General features: G+C 43.9%; 1 protein-coding gene across 1 annotated transcript in view; it reads left to right on the forward strand.

Annotated features, from left to right (window-relative positions):
- Nucleotides 1–4240: 4240 nt before the first annotated feature.
- fam83c (family with sequence similarity 83 member C) overlaps nucleotides 4241–19959 on the forward strand; it is a 58462-nt gene continuing 42743 nt past the window's right edge. The window contains exons 1-2 of the mRNA XM_072279875.1: nucleotides 4241–4771; nucleotides 16504–16671. Of these exons, the coding sequence (XP_072135976.1) occupies nucleotides 4241–4771; nucleotides 16504–16671 (699 nt within the window). The remainder of the gene's footprint in view (nucleotides 4772–16503; nucleotides 16672–19959) is intronic.

Raw genomic sequence — 19959 nt, forward strand, 5'->3', positions numbered from 1 at the left:
ATCAAATTACTGTATTGCTTTGCACTGTTGTAACTATATGTTATAATTACGTGGTTTCTGTCAGTTTTTCAGTCTTGGTTTGTCATGTTTCTGTGATATCATTCTGGAAAAACATTGTATCATTTCTTAATGCATGCATTAATAAATGACAATAAAAGAGGACTGTGTGTCCTCATAATCTAATCTAGTCTAATTTGCCTTCCTCACCACAGACTCAACCTGTAAATTAACCTTTAGGGAATTCTGCACAAGGACTCCCAAATCCTTTTATGCCTCAAATTTTTGTATTTTCTCTCCATTTAGAAAATTGTCTACCGTTTATTTCTTTGCAACAAAGCCATCAATTCCATCATCCAAATCATTGACATATAACGTAAAAAGAATCATTCACGGCCAGACCTCTGTGGAATACCACTGATCAATGGAAGCCAACCAGAAAAGGCTCCTCTTATTCCCAATCCTTGCTCCTGCCAAACAGCCATTGCTCTATCCATGCTAGAATCTTCCCTGTAATAGCATGGGCTCAAAACTTGATAAGAATCCTCATGTGTGGCATCTTGTCAAAGGCTTCTGAAAATCCAAGTACGCAACATAAACCCAATCTTCTTTGTCTATCCTACTTGTTATTTTTTCAAAGAATTCCAAGAAATTTGTCAGACAAGATTTTCTCTTGAGGAAACCACAACCTTAACAATCGACTCCAGCATTTTCCCAACCACTGAGGTCTGAGTAATTGGCCTATAGTTTCCTTTCTTCTGCCTCTCTCCTTTCTTGAAGATTGGAGTGACATTTGCGATATATCAGTGCATTGAGCTAATTCACGGGAAAAGCAATAATAGAATAAAGAGTTAAGATTACAGAGAAAATGCAGTGCAGGCAAATGATGAAGGTAGGATGAGCTAGCTAAGGCTGTTCTCTATGAAGCAAAGGAAAATGAGAGGACCTCTACCACACAGGCCATACTCTCTTCACCTTGCTACCACCAGGAAGAAGATACGGGAGCCTCAGGACTCACATCACCAAGTTCAGGAACAGTTATTACTCCTCAACCATCAGGCTGCTGAACTAGAGGGGATAATTTCACTCGAGTTCACTTGCCCAGTCATTGAAATGTTCCCACAACCAATGGATTCATTTTCAAGGACTTCATCTCATGTTCTCAATACTTACTGCTTACTTATTTATTATTGTTATTTCTTTCTTTTTATATTTGCACAGTTTGTTGTCTTCTGCACTCTGGTTGAATGCCCAAGTTGGCTGGTCTTCCATTGATTCTGTTATGGGTGTTATTCTATTATGGATTTATTGAGTATGCCCACAAGAAAATGAATCTCAAGGTTGATCAGGGTGCTAAGCTGCTTTGGCACAAAGCGTATTAAGTCTTTGTAAAGAGCTGCCAGAGGAAGTGGTAAAGGTGGATAAAATTACAATGTGATGGGTTCATGGACAGGAAAGGTAGATGGGCCAAATGTATGGAAATGGAATAACTCAATCAGACAACATAGTCAGCATAGGTGAGTTGGGCTGAATAGACTGCTTCCATGCTGTATAGCTTGATGAATTTTTATTAACCGTCATGTCCCCTTTAAATCATTCTCCTCTCACCTTACAGCTCTGCCCTGTAATTTTACGATCCCCTACCCAGGGAAAAAGACTGTGACTGTTCACCTCATCAATGATTTTATAAACTTCTGTAAGGTCACCCCTCAGCATCCTACACTCAAAGGGATGGAGGTCATAACCTATCCAACATCTCCTAATAACTCAAGCCCTCTCGTCCCAGCAACACTGTTGCGAGCAACAGTTTCTCCTGTCCGCAGACCAGATTTCTGAATAGATGATGAACCCGTGAACACTATGTCATTATTTTGCTGTTTTTGCACTACCTATTTAATTTTTATATATATTTCTTATGTACTTTATAATGTATCTTAGGTATTGTACTGTACTTCTGCTGTAACACAACAAATTTCACAGCGTATGCCAATGATATTAAACACAATTCTGATCTTGATTTTGCACATTAGTTTTTTGTCAGTCTTTCTTCATGTATAATTTTTCATAATTTCTAATGTATTTCTTTATTTTTCATGTAAAGGCCTGCAAAGAATTGAATCACAGGATAATATATGATAAAATATACATACTTCGATCACAAATTTACTTTAAACTGAATTAAGTCAAGTTTATTGACATATGCACAGGTACAGTGAGTTACAGATACAATGAAAAACTCGCTTGTAGCAACATCACAGGTACGTAGGTACAGACAACACACTAAACATAAATTATACATCAATTTTTCAACACTGAAGAGAGAGGAAAAAGGCAATAAAAACAAGACCATAGTGCAAAAAAAGACACAATCAGGGACAAGTCAATTGTCACGGATCCCTCCCACCCGCCCCACAATCTCTTTGATCCCCTACCATTGGGCTAGAGTTACTGTAGCATTAGGACAAGAACTGTTAGGATGGAAAACGGCTTCTTCCCCCAGGCCGTGAGACTACTGAACTCCCTGCCACCACCTGGTCTCATCACGTATGAAGCACCAGTAGCATTATACTGTTTAGTTTTAACTTGTGACATGAATGCACCTTAGTATTTGCTAATCATTTGGTGGTGAACATGTACACAGCTGAATGCTAATAAGCTTGAAGAACTTGAAGTCTACAGTAATGGACTGTTGCTGAAGATTGGGTTTGGGTTGTGCAGGTCATTTGTAGCTGCTCCTGAACTTAGTGGGGTGAGACTTCAGGTGTCTGTCTGTACCTCATGTCCAAAGGTAGCAGTGAGAAAAGGTCACGGCCCAGATGGGGGGGGATCCTTGCTATTTCTTGAGGTAGAGCCCCTTGTAGATCATAAACAGGAGAAACTCAGCTGTTGCTGAAAATCCAAAGCAACAAAAAACAGGCAGCATCTATGGAAATGAATAAGCAGTCAATGTTTCTGTTCGAGTCTCTTCTTGCAGACTGGAAATGAAGGGGGGGAAATGCCAGAATAAAATGTCAGGGGGGAGGAGAAGAAAGACTAGCTAGAAGGTGATAGGAGAAGCTGGGTAGGTAGGCAAGGTAAAGGGCTGAAGAGGAAGGAATCTGATAGGACAGAAGAATGGACCATAGGAGAAAGGGGAGGAGGAGGGACCCAGAGGGAGATGATAGGCAGTATGATCTACCTCTTGTAGATGCTGTCCGTAGTGGAGAGGCCTGTGCCTGGGAAGTGTCTACTATTCTCTCCGACCTCTTGTGTCCCTGTGCATTGGAACTGCACCCTCTCCAACTTATTGTTATCTGGAGCTGGGCAAGCCACTGTCAAGACACAGGAGCCACCATCAAGGTCACCATCCAGAGGCTACCAAGAATGGTAGGTGCCGGAAGAAATAGATCACCACAGCTCAGTACAGGCCCTTTGGCCCACAATGTTGTGCCGACCTTTGAACTTATACTGAAATCGATCTAATCCTTCCCTCCCACGTACAATCCATGTGCTTATCCAGGTGCTTCTTAAATGCCTCTACCACCACCCCTGGCAAAGCATTCCACTCACCTTTCCCTGTGCAAGGACGCTGACACCCCCCCCCCCATACATTCCACCAATTACCTTAAAATTAGGCCATCTTGTAGTGGCCATTTTCACCCAGAGGACACTGCCTCTGGCTGTTCACTCTGTCTGTGCCTCTGATCATCATGTATGCCTCTTCCATGTCACATTTCATAACCCTTTGCTCCAAAGAGATAAGCCCTAGCTCACTCAACCTATCCTCATAAAACATGTTCTCTAATCCAGGCAGCCTCCTGGTCAAGCTCCTCTGCACCCTCTCTAAAGCTTCCACGTCCTTCCCATAATGAGGCGACCAGAGCTGAACACAATACTCGAAGTGTGATCTAAAGGAGTTTTATAGAGCTGCAACATTACCTCGTGGCTCTTGAATTCAATATCCCTAGTATTGAAGGCCTTCTTAACAACCCTGTCAATTTGTGCGGCAGCTTTGGGGTGTATCTCTGGACGTGGGCTTGCATTCACATAGCACCCGATACCTGCCCTGCGGTGGAGCTGTGATTGGCTGCTTGGGTAACAGGTGCAGGTGGGGCTCGGTGCCGCTCACAGCCATTGGTAGAGGAGCGAGTTGCTGGATTCTGGAGATGCTCAGACTGATCACCTGTCGAGGAAGTGACAGGTCTTCCCGGGTGGTAAGTCCTGGATCAGGAGCTGGAGGCATCAGGAGCCGCTGGTTTCCACGATGAACGTTAACGGTAGTTTTGATGCCACCTCGTTGCAGAAGCCCGCGTACCGCAAACCGCTGGGCAAACTGTGTCAGAGGCTAGAGGAAGTGAAATGTTCCTGGAGGCAGAGCTCCGCGCTGGAGCTCAGTCACAGTGAAGCGGCCAGACTGGCCACCGACGCGCTGCTGGAGTCCGGAGTCCCGGGTTACCAGCGAACGCTGGCTGACGAGAGGGAGCTGGGTTTCCTGTCCCAATTGGAGATCGACTACATAAGCCGGAGTGGAGCTGCCAGGCTGCCAAGCCCCACGGCGGAGCTCCGCGAAAAGGGCAGCCGCCAAAGCAACAGCGAGGGTGACGAGGTGTCGGAGCTCACCTCGGCCACCTACTTCCCCGTGCAGACGGACTCGGAGGCGCCGCTCCTCGACCTGGGCTGGTCCAAACCCCCGAGAGCTGTCTGCCTGCCCTCCGAGTCCCAGATCATCTTCCAGAGGGACAAAAGCCACAGCATCAAGGACACCATCCGGAGCCTGCTGAACAAAGCCAGGACGGTAGGTACACCATAGAGTGAGCATACTTGCATTCGTGTAGCACGCAGCCAGATCCCGGTGTGGCTTGGGTTCTTGTAGATCATAGGACACAGGAGCAGAATCCAGCCCATCGAGTCTGCTCCGTCATTCCATCAAGGCTAATTTACTATCTTTCTGAACCCCATTCTCCTGCTTCTCCCCGTAACCTTTGAGGCCCTGACTAATCAAGAACCTATCGACCTCCGGATTAAATACAGTATAATAAAACCACGAAGCTCTTTGGGCCATGGGGTTGACTCTCACACCTGTCCCATTCCCGCCCTCCCGAATCAAAATCAGATATTTTATCACTGACTTCTAGAAGGCTTTACAGAAAATACGTTCATTACAAAATACATTCTATAACAATCACAGAGACACCCATCACCCAGGACATGTCCTCTTCTCATTGCTACCAGCAGGGAAGAGTTACAGGAGACTGAAGGCACACACTCAACGTTTTAGGTACAGCTTCATCCCCTCTGCCTTCAGATTTCTGAACGGACAATGAACCCACTGCTTTTTTAAATCTTTTTGCACTATTAATTTAATTTTATTTTATTTACATATGTTATTGTAATTTATAGTTTTTTATTATTACGTATTACAATGTGCTGCTGCTGCAAAACAACAAATTTCACAACATATGCTGGTGATGTTAAACCTATTCTGAATAGCACAATCACTAATGCAAAACTAAATTAAAATGTTCCCAACCCTGTTAAGGATGGCATTTACCCCCTGTGGGTGCCCAACAGTCCCAGAATACCTCCATGGTACCCATGGACACCATGTGTTCCCTCTTCCACGATTACCCGGCCATGTACATACCCCTAGAACATCGCCAGTCAGTCTGATAGGCGGAACTCTCTGCTGCCCGCTTCTAGGACCCACAGGTTTCTATCTTTGCCAGTTCTGGGAGCACCCCTCCTCGCTAGCTGAAAAAATAATTGCTGTTTTGATGCAGCAGTATTTGTTTGTCTATTTTAAGATAATAATTAAATAAATAGAACAAATGAAAAGGAATGGTGAGGTAGTGTTGATGGACCATTCAGAAATCTGATGGCAGAGGGGAAGAAGCTGTTCCTGAATCACTGAGTGTGTGTCTTCGGGCTCCTGTCCCCCCTCCCTGATGGAAGCAATGAGAAGCGGGACGACCCAGATGGTGAGGGCCCTTTGCGATGGATGGCACTTTCTTCAGTCACCACACCTTGAATGTATCCTCAGTGGTGGGGAGGAGCTGGCTAAGTCTCCAATCCTCTGAACCTTCTGCAGTCTTGCTGTTGAAGAAGCTGTTACTGAAATGTTGAGTTCGTGTCTCCAAGCTCCTGTCCCTCTTCGTCGATGGTAACAATGCAAAGAGGGCATGTTCTGGTGATGGGGGTTCCTAATGATAGATACTGCCTTTCTGAGAATCACTTTTTGGAGGTATCCTCATTGCTGGGGAAGACTATTGCCCATGATTGACCTGGCAGAATTTATAACTTTCTGTAGCTTTTTTCCAACACTGTGCATGGCCTGTCCATACCAGACGGTGATACAACTAGTTAGATTGCTCGCCACAGTACCATCTATAGAAATTTGCGAGAGTCTTCAGTGACATACCAAGTCTTCTCAAACTCCTAATGAGACATAGACACTGATATAGAGATATAGCCTTCTTTGTAAGTGCATCAATATATTAGCCCCAGGGTAGATCATCAGAGATGTTGACATCCAGGAATTTGAAACTGCTCACCTTTTCCAGTTCTGGTCCCTTGGTGTGTGTGTTCGCTCGACTTCTCCTTTCTGGTCCACAATCAATTCCTTGGTCTTACTGACACTGAGTGTGTCGTTGGCAAATTTATAGATGGTATTTGATCCGTGCCTGGCCACAGAGTCATGAGTGTATAGAGAGCTCTACAAAGCAGATAAAAGCTCTTCACTCAGTTAGCATGACAATAATAAGCACTTGACAGTGACTAGTTAACCATTCACCTTTGGGATGTGTGAGGAAACGAGAGCACCCAGAGAAAAAACACAGGGTTGCAGGGAGAGCGTGCAACAGACTGCAGCCAAGATAGGGGTTGAACCTGGGAATGCTGGCGAGGAGAGATCACAAATTTAACCGCATGTGTCACCACGTCACTCCGGTGCAGTTCTTCCCACAAATGAGCCCATTCTGGACACTTTTTGAAAGGGTTTTAAAGTTCAAGGTAAATTTTATTATCAAAGTACCTGTATGTCACCCTGAGATTAATTTTCCTGTGGGCACATTCAATAAATCTATAGAATAGTAACTATAACCGATCAATGAAAGATCAACCAGAGTGCCGAAGACAGCAAACTGTGCAAATACAAATATAAACAGACAGTGATAAGTAACAAGAACATGAGATAATGAGATAAAGAGTCCTTAAAGTGAGATCATTGGTTGTGGGAACATTTCAATGAAGGGGTAAATGAGTGTAGTTATCCCCCTTTGTTTAAGAGACTGATGGTTGTGGGGTAGCAACTGTTCTTGAACCTGGTGGTGTGAGTCCTGAGGCTATTGTACTTTCAACTTGATGGCAGCAGCGTGAAGAGAGCATGACTGGTTGGTGGGGACCTCTGATGATGGATGCTGCTTTCCTATGACAGCATTTTTAATGTAGATGTGCTCAATGGTCAGGAGAGCTTTACCTGTGACGTACTGGACTGAATCCACTACCTTTTGTATGATTTTCCATTCAAAGGCATTGGTGTTCCCATACCAGACCATGATACAGCCAGTGGGCATAATCACACTCTAACATCAAGCCTCTTGCTCGGTAAGCTTTCCCAGTCTAAATCTGCAACTCCATAACAACAGATCTCTGGGAGCATCTTCTCTATGACTGTGGTGGATATTGTGAAATCTGTGTACTGTCAGGTCAGCATAAAAGGTCTTTGTCTGCAGTCTACAATCACTGCAGGACTTGTATGTGTCCAAGACAAAGAAGGGGGCAGGAAAAATCATTGCAGATATTACCCACCCTATGAAATGTCTTTTCCAAATGCTCCCTTCTGAAAAGTGCTACAGGGCTCTTAAAACAAAAACTTTACACCATCTTAAAAGTTTTTTCTCCCAGGCAGTCAGTCTGATCAATCATTCTAGTTAACCCCCTCCCTCACCCCCTCTATTACCCCAGTCACTGCACTGTAAACACTTCAAATCCCTTCTTATAATACTGTTTACACTGCAAATAGATGCAGGTATTTAGGCACGTTTTATTCCATAGCTATACTTTAACCTCTAACTTTATCTTTCATGTGAAACCTTAACCTTTCGAATTGCTGAATGTTGCTTTTTGCTGTATATCGCAGCAACACACCACAGCAAATTCCTGACATGTGTAAAATGTACACGATGAATAATGATGATCCTTCATCCTCGATTCGCTTTCATTGCTCAATCGGTGGACACATTCCACATCATCATTTCACACCTTTGATAAATCCAGTTGCAAATTCTGCGCCTGCATTGAACTGTAGACCAACTATTCCAGAAATTCAACATAATAGGAAACTCCACCATACGTTGACGTTGGCGAAAGTATGTGACATACTGTATTCAAAAATCTCCCCAATGCATACTTCTCTTTGATTGGATTTGACTGTGACATTAACAAATTCTATCAACTCGTGGGATGAAAGAAGTAGGGTAATCCATACCTCCACCCACCACCACTACTTTATCATTTCCTGTCAGGCGATCTTTGTACAGTGCCTATGAGAAGTATTCACCCCCCTTCGAAGTTTTCATGTTTTATTGTTTTACAAAAGTGATTCACAGTGGATTTAATTTGGCTTTTTTGACATTGATCAGCAGAAAAGACTCTTTCATGTCAAAGTGAAAACAAATTTCTGCAAATTTGTATAAACTTATTATAATTATTAAGCACAAAATAATTGATTGCATAATTACTCAGCCCTGTCAAGTCAGTATTTAGTAGCTGCACCTTTAGCAGCAATTACAGCCTTGAGTGTGTGTGGAGTCTTTGCACATCTGGACACTGCAGTTTTTCCTCCATTCTTCTTTACAAAACTGCTCAAACTCTGTCAGAATGCATGGGGTTCGTGACTGAACAGCCCTTTTCAAGTCCAGCCACAAATTCTCAATTGGATTGAGGTCTGGCCACTATAGGATATTAATTTGGTTGTTTTTAAGCCATTCCTGTGTAACTTTGGCTTTATTCTTAAGGTCATTGTCTTGCTGGAAAACAAATCTTCTCCCAAGTTGCATTTCTCTTGCAGACTGCATCAGGTTTTCCTCCAGGATTTCCCTGTATTTTGCTGCATTCATTTTACCATCTACCTTCATAAGCCTTCCGGGGCCTGCTGCAGTGAAGCATCCTCATAGCATGATTCATGGTAGGGATGGTCTGTTTTTGATGATGTGCAGTGTTTGGCATACACCAAACATAGTGCTAGTTTGATGACCAAAAAGCTCAGTTCTGGTTTCATCCCTCTTCCAACTAATCTCAGAGTCTCCCACATGCCTTCTGGCAAACTCTAGCCAAGATTTCATGTGAGTTTTTTTCAACAGTGGCTTTCTCTTTGCCACTCTCCAACAAAGCTGTGACTGGTGAAACACCCGGGCAACAGTTGTTGGATGCGCAGTCTCTCCCATCTCAGCCACTGAAGCTTGTAACTCCTCCAGAGTTGTCATTGGTCTCTTGGTGGCCTCATTCACTTCTTGCACGGTCGCTCAGTTTTTGAGGATGACCTGCTCTAGGCAGATTTACAGCTGTGCCATATTCTTTCCATTTCTTGATGATTGACTTAACTGTACTCCAAGGGATATTTAGTGACTTGGAAGTTTTCTTGTATTCATCTCCTGACTTGTGCTTTTCAATAACATGAGTTGTTTGGAATGTTCTTTTGTCTTTATGGTGTAGTTTTTGCCAGGATACTGACTCACAAGCAGTTGGACCTTCCAGATACAGTACAGGTGTATTTTTACTACAATCAATTGAAACACCTTGACTGCACATGGGTCTCCAAAACCAGATCTCCACTTAAATAATTACGTGACTTCTAAGATCAATTGGCTGCACCAGTGATATTTGGTGTGTCATATTAAAGGAGGGTGAATACATATGCAATCAATTATTTTGTGTTTTATATTTGTAATTAATTTATATCACTTTGTAGAGATCTGTTTTCACTTTGGCACAAAAGAGTCTTTCTGTTGATCAGTGTCAAAAAAAGACAAATTAAATCCATGGTGATTCAATGTTGTAGAACAATAAAAGATGAAAACTTCCAAGGTGAATACTTTTATGGCACTGTATATAAAGCTATCACATGTAACTATATTTTTTCATTATTGTGCTTTTTATCTTTTATTATGCTGCATTGGATCTTGAGTAACAATTATTTTGTTCTTTACACTTGTGTACAGGAAATAACCTCAAACAATCTTGAATCTCGAACCTTGAATTTCTTAGCAACTTCCTCAAGCAATGGGGTTCCCAACCTTTTCTAAGCCTACCATTACTCATTGAATGTTGAAAGGCCTCCATAGAGTGGATGTGGAGGGGATGTTTCCTATAGTGGGGGAGTCTACGACTAGAGGACACGGCCTCAGAATCGAGGCGCATCCTTTTAGAATGGAGATGGGGAGGAATTTTGGTAGCCAGAGAGTGGTGGATTTGTAGAATATGTTGCCCAGGTGGGTGTGGAGGCCAAGTCATTGGGTATATTTAAGGCAGGAGTTGATATATTCTTGATTAGTCAGGGTGTGAACAGATACGGGGAGAAGGCAGGAGATTGGGGGCTGAGAGGGAAATTGGATCAGCCATGATGAAATGGCAGAGCAGACTCGATGGGCCAAATGGCTGAATTCTGCTCTTATATCTTATAGTTTTATTAACCATGCCGTGCGTGGACTTCAGGTTGGGAAGGGAACCCCTGCTCTAACATTTCAAAGTCATATGTTAGTTTCAGACATCCCACCCTGCAAAAACTCATTTCAGGGAGGTAGTGCCATCAAATTGCGGAAGACTCCCGGAACTTCCGGGAGAGGTGGGATGTCTGCAATACAGTAGCTCCTTAGCAACTAGCCGGCTAGTTTAAATAACGTTAGCAATGCTAATGAACAAATGACACCTGTTAAACTCACCTCAACATGTCTTTTACAGTCTTAACTCACCATGGGCAATAGAAAAGTCACTGTTGCAAACAGTGCAGTGAGCAACACTGTCATTATTTTTGACCCCTATTAGGCAGAGGTACACTTTAGTGTAGTCTGGGGTGACGTACATTTTATATTTTCTCTTTTTGGAACACTCTGCCATGGTGTGTGCTCTCTCTGTCTCTCTGCCTCTGTCTCTCTCTCTCAAAAAAAATCGATTTACGGGATATTGTATATAATTTGCGGGCATCAGGGAGCCACTATCAATATGCGGGAGACTCCCAGAACTTCTGGGAGAGGTGGGATATCTGTAGTTTGCTCACCATTAATCATGTTACATTAACCTAGGAGAGAGCCTGTGAAATTAAAGTACAATGGATATTTATTTTGAAGGGCAGGTTGCTGGGTAGTGTACAGAAACATTCAGGAACAATGACTTCCCTTCAACCGTTCGGCTCTTGACTGACTGGCTAAACCCTAATCAACCATTTCTTTCCTCTCCATAGACACTGCCTACCTTTTAGAGTTCCTCCAGCGTTATGTATCTGTTAAACCCTAAACATTACCGTTCAGCAACACCGTGATCACTTTGGACAAAATAGGCTTTTTCTGTACTCATTGTGTGTTCCGTAAAAATTGTGTATAATTTATGATCTTCTCGTGAATGCGGTTTAAATAATGTTGTGTGCCTGTGATGCTGTGGCAAGTAAGTGTTTCATTGCACATACAGTAAAACAGTCATATAGAGTCATCGAAACAGGCTCTTCAGCCCATCTAGTCCGTGCCAAACTATTCACCTTCCTAGTTCCATCGATCTGCATCCGGACCAAAGCCTTCCCTACCCCTCCTATCCATGTACCTATTCAACTTTCTCTTGAGAGTTGAAATCGAGCCCCCATCCACCACTTCTGTTGGCAGTTTGTTCCACACTCTCACCACTCCCTGAGGGAAGAAGTTCCCCCTCATCTTTCCCTTAAACATTTCACCTTTCTCCCTTAACCCATGTCCTCTAGTTCTAGTCTCACCCAACCTCAGTGGAAAAGGCCTGCTTGCAGTTATCCTATTTATGTCCCTCATGATTGTATACATCTTATCAGATCTCCCCTCATTCTCCTACGCTCTGTGGAATGAAACCCTAACCTATTCAGTCTTTCCCTCTAACTCAGGTCCTCAAGTCCTGGCACGATCCTTGTGAATTTTCTCTGCACTCTTTCAATCTTTTTTATATCTTCCTTGTAGGTAGGTGACCATTGCACTGGGCACTGTACAAAAACACACAAAGTGCTGGAGGAACTCAGCAGATTAGGCAGCATCTATGGAGGGAGATGGGCCATTGACGTTGCAGGTCGAGACCCTTCCTCTGGAACCCTTCATCCGTTCAGGTGAAGAGTCTTGACCGGTACGTTGTCTGTCTGCTTCTTTCCACAGATGCTGCCTGACCTGCCGTGTTTTGTGTGTTATACCAAAGAGTGACAGAGCAGTACAGCATGGATACAGGCCCTACAGCCTAACACAGTGCACTCCCACTCCTGTACACGGCCCATAACCCTCTGAGCCCTGTGCCTCCATGAGTCTGTCCAGGTGCTCCTTAACTCTTACTGTTGTATCTGCTTGAACCACTTCCTCTGCAAGATCAACCCATATGTTAACCAAAGTTCAAAGTATATTTATTGTCAAAGTATATATAAATTATACAACCTTGAGATTTGTCTCCTTACAGGCAGCCACAAGACAAAGAAACCAAAAAGAACCCTTTCAAAAAGACTAACAAACACCCGATGAGAAATAAACACAAAACGCGCAACCTATCAAAGCAGGCAACAGCATTCAGAGCGAAAGTGAGTCCATAGACACAAAGGCCAGAGCAGCTGGAGCAGGCCACAGCCTCCCCTCAGGCCTCATCCTCCCCTCAGGCCTCAGCCTCCCCTCAGGCCTCATCCTTCCCTCAGCCTCATCCTCCCCTCAGCCCCACCCTCCCCTCAGCCTCACCCTCCCCTCAGCATCCCCTCAGCCTCAGCCTCCCCTCATCCTTCCTTCAGACTCAGCCTCCCCTCAACCTCTCCCTCCCCTCAGCCTCCCCTCAGCCTCAGCCTCCCCTCATCCTCCCTTCAGACTCAGCCTCCCCTCAGACAGCCTCCCCTCAGCCTCAGCCTCCCCTCATCCTCCCCTCAGCATCCTCATCCACCCCTCAGCCTCACCCTCCCCTCAGCGTCCCCTCAGCCTCAGCCTCCCCTCATCCTCCCTTCAGACTCAGCCTCCCCTCAACCTCTCCCTCCCTTCAGCCTCAGCATCCTCCCCTCAGTCTCCCCTCAGCCTCACCCTCCCCTCAGCCTCAGTCTCCCCTCATCCTCCCCTCAGCCTCATCCTCCCCTCAGCCTTAGCATCAGCCTCAGTGCTGTGAGAGTGCTCGCCTGACTCTCCATGGAAAATTTGCCTCTTGGTCTTTTTTAAATCATTGCCTTCTCACCCTAAATCTATGCCCCCCCCCCCCCAGTTTTGGTCTCCCCTACCCTTTGTTTACTCCCCTCGTGATTCTATAAGCCTCTGTAAGGTCACCCTTTGTTCTCCTGCTTCCCAGGGAATAAGACCTAGCCTCTCCCTTTAACTCAGGACTTCTAGTCTGGGTAGCTTCCTCCTAAATCTTTTCTGCACTCTTTCCATTTTAACCACATCTTTCGTATAACAGGTGCATAGTGTGGCCCCACCAACAACTTAAATAACTGCGATGTAATGTCCCTACCCTGAACTCGATGCCCTGACTGATGAAGGTCAGCATGCTAACTGACTATTTCAAAGGTCTCAAAGGTACATTTAATGTCAGGGAAATGTATACAATATACATCCTGAAATGGTTTTGCTTCACAACCATTCATGAAAACAGAGGAGTGCCCCAAAGAATGAACGACAATTAAATATTAGAACCCCAAAGTCCCCCCCCCAGCTCTCCCCTCCCGCATGTAAGCAGCAGTAAGCAACGATCCCCCTCTCCCCACCAGCGAAAGAAAAGCATCGGCACCCCCCACCGAACACTCAAGCATGAGCAAAGACACAGACTTGCAGTACCCCAATGACTACTTGTTCACCCAGTATTTGACATACCACAGGCTCTCTCTCTCCCTAATAAGGGAGAAAGAGGCATCTCCATTTCACAGCGAGAGGGGAGATATAACAAACAATTCGCTGGGATACGATGTTAAAAGTCCATTGCATTGCTTTTTCCAAGCTCTGTGCCCAAAGATCTTGGGTCTCTGGGCACACAGTCTTAGACCTTCCATCTCCCACAACACACCAGTCTCCTGCCCGGACACCGACCTTCGATCCGCCCGTCTCCAGAGGCATGAAATCTTGGCCCTCCGAAGGCGAGCTGAGCTCTCAGGCCGAGCCCTTGGCGTGCCGAGTAACAGCCAGTCGTGAAACCCCGAGAGTGGGTCCCATTCCCGCAAAGAGCCGTAGTCAGCGTGTAACTCCAGGTCAGGGTCTTCAAGAGAACCCTGAAAGGGAAAAATAGAGATATTAAAGATGGAAATAGAGCCGTTTCTGAAGACACAAGCAAAAGAGTCGCTGTTCACCACTCTGTTTAACTGTGGTGCCTCGTTCAATGAACTATGCATTTGCACTCCTAGGTTCCTCTAATCTATAATACTCTCTATACCCTGCCATTTATGGTGCAAGTCCTGCATTGGTTTCATTTCCTGAAATCCAACACCTCACAGTTACCTGTATTGAAACCCATTAGCCTGTCCTCAGCCCATCTCCCTAACTGATCAGACCACAATCTCCTCATCATCTATGATAACCCTCTTCACTATCAACGATACACAGAGAGTGATGAGTGGGAAAACTCCCTGCCAGGGGTGGTAGTAGAGGCAGATAAGTTAGGGACACTTAAGAAAATCTTAGATTGGCACATGGATGGTAGAAAAATGGAGGGCTATGTAGGAAGGAAGGATTCGATTGATCTTAGCGTAGGTTAAAAGGTTGTCACAACATCGTGGTCTGAAGGTCCTGTACAGTGTTGTACTGTTCTATGACCTATGGTCTAATGTGTCATGTCACAATTTATCAAGGCTTGTGCATTTGCATCTAAATCATTTGTATAAATAATGAATAACAAGGGTCCTTGCCAAACACTTACATTCCATTGCGTTCTTACGAAAGGCCACAAGGAGAGGAAGAAGAGGGCAAGGCAGGGGCGGGGACAAGGGGAGACGGTGGCAGAAACTTGGTGTGGTTCAAGGACTGTGTTCTGAGACCGTTCTCTGCTTCAAAGAGAATAAAATCCATCAAGAGTTCTGAGGATGTTTTCTCTGTGTTGCTGCAATTGTCTTATCGTTGCTCCCTTGTATTGTTTTCAAACGGACAGAGCCCATTTTGTTCCAGATACATAGTTGGAAACTATTCAGAAACATAGAACGTAGGACATTGCAGCACAGTACAAGCCCTTCAGCCCACAATGTTGTGCTGACCCTTTTAACCTACTCTTTAAGATCAACCCAACCCTCCCCTCCGACATAGTCCTTCATTTTTCTCTCATCTATGTGCCTTACTAAGAGTGTCTTAAATGTTACGAATGTATCTGCCTCCATCACCACCCCGGCAGAGAGTCCATGCACACACCACTCTCTGTGTAAAAAAACCTACATTTGACAACTCCCCCGCCATACTTTCCTCCAATCACCTTAAAATTATAGCCCCTCATATTAGCCATTTCCACCCTGGGGGAAATTCTCTGGGTGTGCACTCAATAAACGTTTATTTAAGGGCCCTGATGAAGGGTCTTGGCCCCAAACGTCAGCTGTTTATTTCTCTCCATTGATGCTGCCTGACCTGCTGAGTTCCTCCAGCATTTTGTGTGTCTTACTAAAAATTTCATTGCTGGATACACTGCAGAACACGCCTCTACTTTCCGTAATAATATTTTTCTTTCACCAGAAGAACATGCAAATATTAAAAGGATGCAATACTGAGGCTTTGTAAAGCCTTGGTCAGGCCACAGATGGAGTATTGTGAGCAGTTTTGAGCCTGTTACCTGAGAAACGATGTGCTGGCATTGGAGAGGGTTCAGAGGAGGTTCGTAAGCATGATCCTGGGAATGGAAAGGTTAGCATTTGAGAAGCATTTGATGGCTCTGGGTCTGTACCTACTGGAATTCAGAAGAATGAGGGAGATCTCATTGAAATCTATCGGACATTGAATGGATGGAATGGATATGGAGAGGATGGTCCTACACTGAGAAAGTCTAGGACCACAGGGCAGAGCTCAGAATGGAGGGACATCCCTTTAGAACAGAGATGAGGAGGCATTCCTTTGGCCAGAGGGTATTGAATCTGTGGAATGCATTGCCACAGATGGCTGTGGATGCCAAGTCTTTGAGTATATTTAAAGCAGAGAGTGATAGGTTCTGGGTTAGTCAGGTTGTCAAAAGTTGGAGGGAGAAGGCAGGAAAATAGGGTTGAGAGGGAGAATAAATCAGCCTTGACCAAATAGTGGAGCAGAGTTGATGGGCCGAATGACCTAATTCTGTTCCCATGTCTTATCACCTTAATATAACAACGGCTTCCCTTTCTATCGTCCTCAGCTGATTGCGATTGTGATGGATCTATTCACTGACATAGACATACTCTGTGATTTGCTGGAAGCTTCCAACAAACGAACAATCCCTGTCTACCTACTGCTGGATGAAAGTAACCTGGAGCATTTTATATCAATGTGCGATCAGCTCGACATACGAAAGGAACACATTAAGGTAAGTCCTGCTGAGTTGGCTGCTGTGTGCAAGTGAGCAGTTCAAAGGTCAAAGGAAATTTACTATCAAAGTACATATAGGTCACCATATACTACTTTGAGATTAGTCTTTTCCATGTATTCACAGTAGAACAAATAAATACAATAGAATCAATGAAAAAACTGACAAAGAACCAACAAACTGAGCAAATAAAATAATAATAATAAATATCACCGAAATGGCAGAAGAGATTAAAAAACAAAATTGGAACTTTAAGAGCAGAAATAGCTTGCCTAAGTGAGTATAAAAGTATAACCCGAGCAAGAAAGTTAAGAAAAAAATTAAGGAAATATAAGGTCCATGCAAGATATGATCAGCCTAACGAAAGCGTGATAGAGTTTATAGATATCACTGAAATAAAAGCTTGGTGCATACAAAGCCAGACTAAGTGGATACATGAAATGCACCAGACAGAAAAACAGAATTATCAGTTCAGAAAGAATGAAAATGGTTTATATAGGATATTGAAACTATGGCTATGTCCACACTACACCGGATAATTTTGAAAACACCGGTTTCGAGTAAAAACGACAGGCGTCCACACTAAGCATTTTTCAAAATATCTCCGTCCACATCAGGCGGCTATTTGGGCGAATCTCCTCCTACTGGGCATCCGCAGGACACACAGAAAACAAGCGAAGAGGAAACAGAATACTTAGTGCGCGTTTGTCCAGTTACAGAGTAGAAAAACTTTGAAGGAATTGCTCTTGGCTCTCTCGCAGGAGGACTTAAATCTTAAAAAAAACAAATACTGGAGTGTATGGAGGCAACCGACAGGGAGTTCACGGACAGTATAACCCAGCTGACGACGAACATTGAAAAACTGACTAACTCTGTTGCATTAATAAAGCACCTTGTTAAATGTATAAAACGTCTGCATCAGCGTTATCTTGTATTTCCATACAATGTTACATTAGGCTGTTACACATCTATTGTCAGAGAAGTACTTGCATAAATAGGTAAACCACCATACAAGCAAGGACAGAAAACAGGACGAAGTGAGTATACTTATTTATTCAGTAAGCTATGGGTCAAAGTACTTGGTGAGTACATTTCTAACCCTTCTGGTTTCAGTCTCGTCCGTCTGTTCTGAAATTGTTAGGTGGTGGCGTTCAAGAAAACAACAAACATCTGTTCCGGCACGTCATGACAGCGTTTTTAAATAGTCAAAAAAGCTCACTTTACAATTTAACTCTCACGCCGTTCACACCGACTGCGCGTTATAACAGCTTGCGCAGTACCAAGCAGAAGCAGAAAAAGCATTGTTGTGGTGTTGTCATTGACAACGTTTTTAAATCTCTCCGTTTACCCCGTACACACTACGCCGGATATTAAGTGTTTTCAGATTTATTCACTCTGGATAGCGTTTTCGAAAATCTCCATTTTCGGGGGCTGAAATCGCCGGCTCAGTGTGGACGGGAGGGCAAAAGGAAGAGAAAAAGCTTCGTTTTCAAAATTATCCGGCGTAGTGTGGACGTACCCTAAATTCAATGCACAAAAGCCTCACCAACCCGAGCACAGAATTACCAGCAAACACAGAGATAAGTGCTTCTGATCTAACATCCGGTCAAACAGGTTACACACAATCAACAAGCCAGTTGGATTGGGGAGGGAAAAGAACGCACTCACACAATTGAAGAAATGCAAACACTTGAAATTATAATGGATACACTGAAAGGCGTTACAAAAAATACCCACAACTGGAAAAGTACCAGTAGTGATAATATTGATAATCATTGGCATAAAAATTATTTGCCTTCATCTGTACCTATTAATATATATCAATACTTTTCTTGAAAAAGTGCCTGAACTTTGAGAGAAGGTAAAACATATCTCTTACCTAAAGGAGGAATCACAAAAGATCCATCAAAATGTCATCCTATCACTTGTTTAAAAACTATATATAAAATTGTAACATCGTGTCCTAGTCATAGTCATAGTCGTAGTCGTGGTCGTAGTCATGGTCATGGTCGTAGTCATGGTCGTAGTCGTGGTCATGGTCGTAGTCGTGGTCGTGGTGGTAGTCGTAGTCGTAGTCATAGTCACAGTCATACTTTATTGATCCTGGGGGAAATTGGTTTTTGTTACAATTGTACCATAAATAATAAATAGTAATAAAACCATAAATAATTAAATAGTAATATGTAAATTATGCCAGGAAATAAGTCCAGGACCAACCTAGTGGCTCAGGGTGTCTGACCCTCCAAGGGAGGAGTTGTAAAGTTTGATGGCCACAGGCAGGAATGACTTCCTATGACGCTCTGTGCTGCATCTCGGTGGAATGAGTCTCTGGCTGAATGTACTCCTGTGCCCAACCAGTCCATTATGTAGTGGATGGGAGACATTGACCAAGATGGCATGCAACTTGGACAGCATCTAATATCTTGTAATTAATCACCACTCACTTAGATAATCACAATATAGACCATAAGACCATAAGACAAAGGAGCAGAAGTAGGCCATTCGGCCCATCGAGACTGCTCTGCCATTTTATCATGAGCTGATCCATTCTCCTATTTAGTCCCACTCCCCCGTCTTCTCACCATAACCTTTGATGCCCTGGCTACTCAGATACCTATCAATCTCTGCCTTAAATAAACCCAATGACTTGGCCTCCACTGCTGCCCGTGGCAACAAATTCCATAGATTCACCACCCTCTGACTAAAAAAATTTCTTCACATTTCTGTTCTGAAAGGGCGCCCTTCAATCCTTAAGTCATGCCCTCTCGTAATAGACTCCCCCATCAAGGGAAACAACTTTGCCGCATCCACTCTGTCCATGCCTTTTAACACTCAAAATGTTTCTATGAGGTCTCCCCTCATTCTTCTAAACTCCAAGGAATACAGTCCAAGAGCGGACAAACGTTCCTCTTATGTTAACCCTCTCATTCCCGGAATCATTCTAGTGAATCTTCTCTGTACCCTCTCCAACGTCAGCACATCCTTTCTTAAATAAGGAGACCAATACTGCCCACAGTACTCCAAGTGAGGTCTCACCAGCGCCTTATAGAGCCTCAACATCACATCCCTGCTCCTATACTCTATTCCTCTAGAAATGAATGCCAACATTGCATTCGCCTTCTTCACTACTGACTCAACCTGGAGGTTAACTTTAAGGGTATCCTGTACGAGGACTCCCAAGTCCCGTTGCATCTCAGAACTTTGAATTCTTTCCCCATTTAAATAATAGTCTGCCCGTTTATTTTTTCTGCCAAAGTGCAAACCATACACTTTCCAACATTGTACTTC

The sequence above is a fragment of the Mobula birostris genome, chromosome 2 (assembly GCF_030028105.1).
Source record: "Mobula birostris isolate sMobBir1 chromosome 2, sMobBir1.hap1, whole genome shotgun sequence".
Classification (NCBI taxonomy): Eukaryota; Metazoa; Chordata; class Chondrichthyes; order Myliobatiformes; family Myliobatidae; genus Mobula; species Mobula birostris.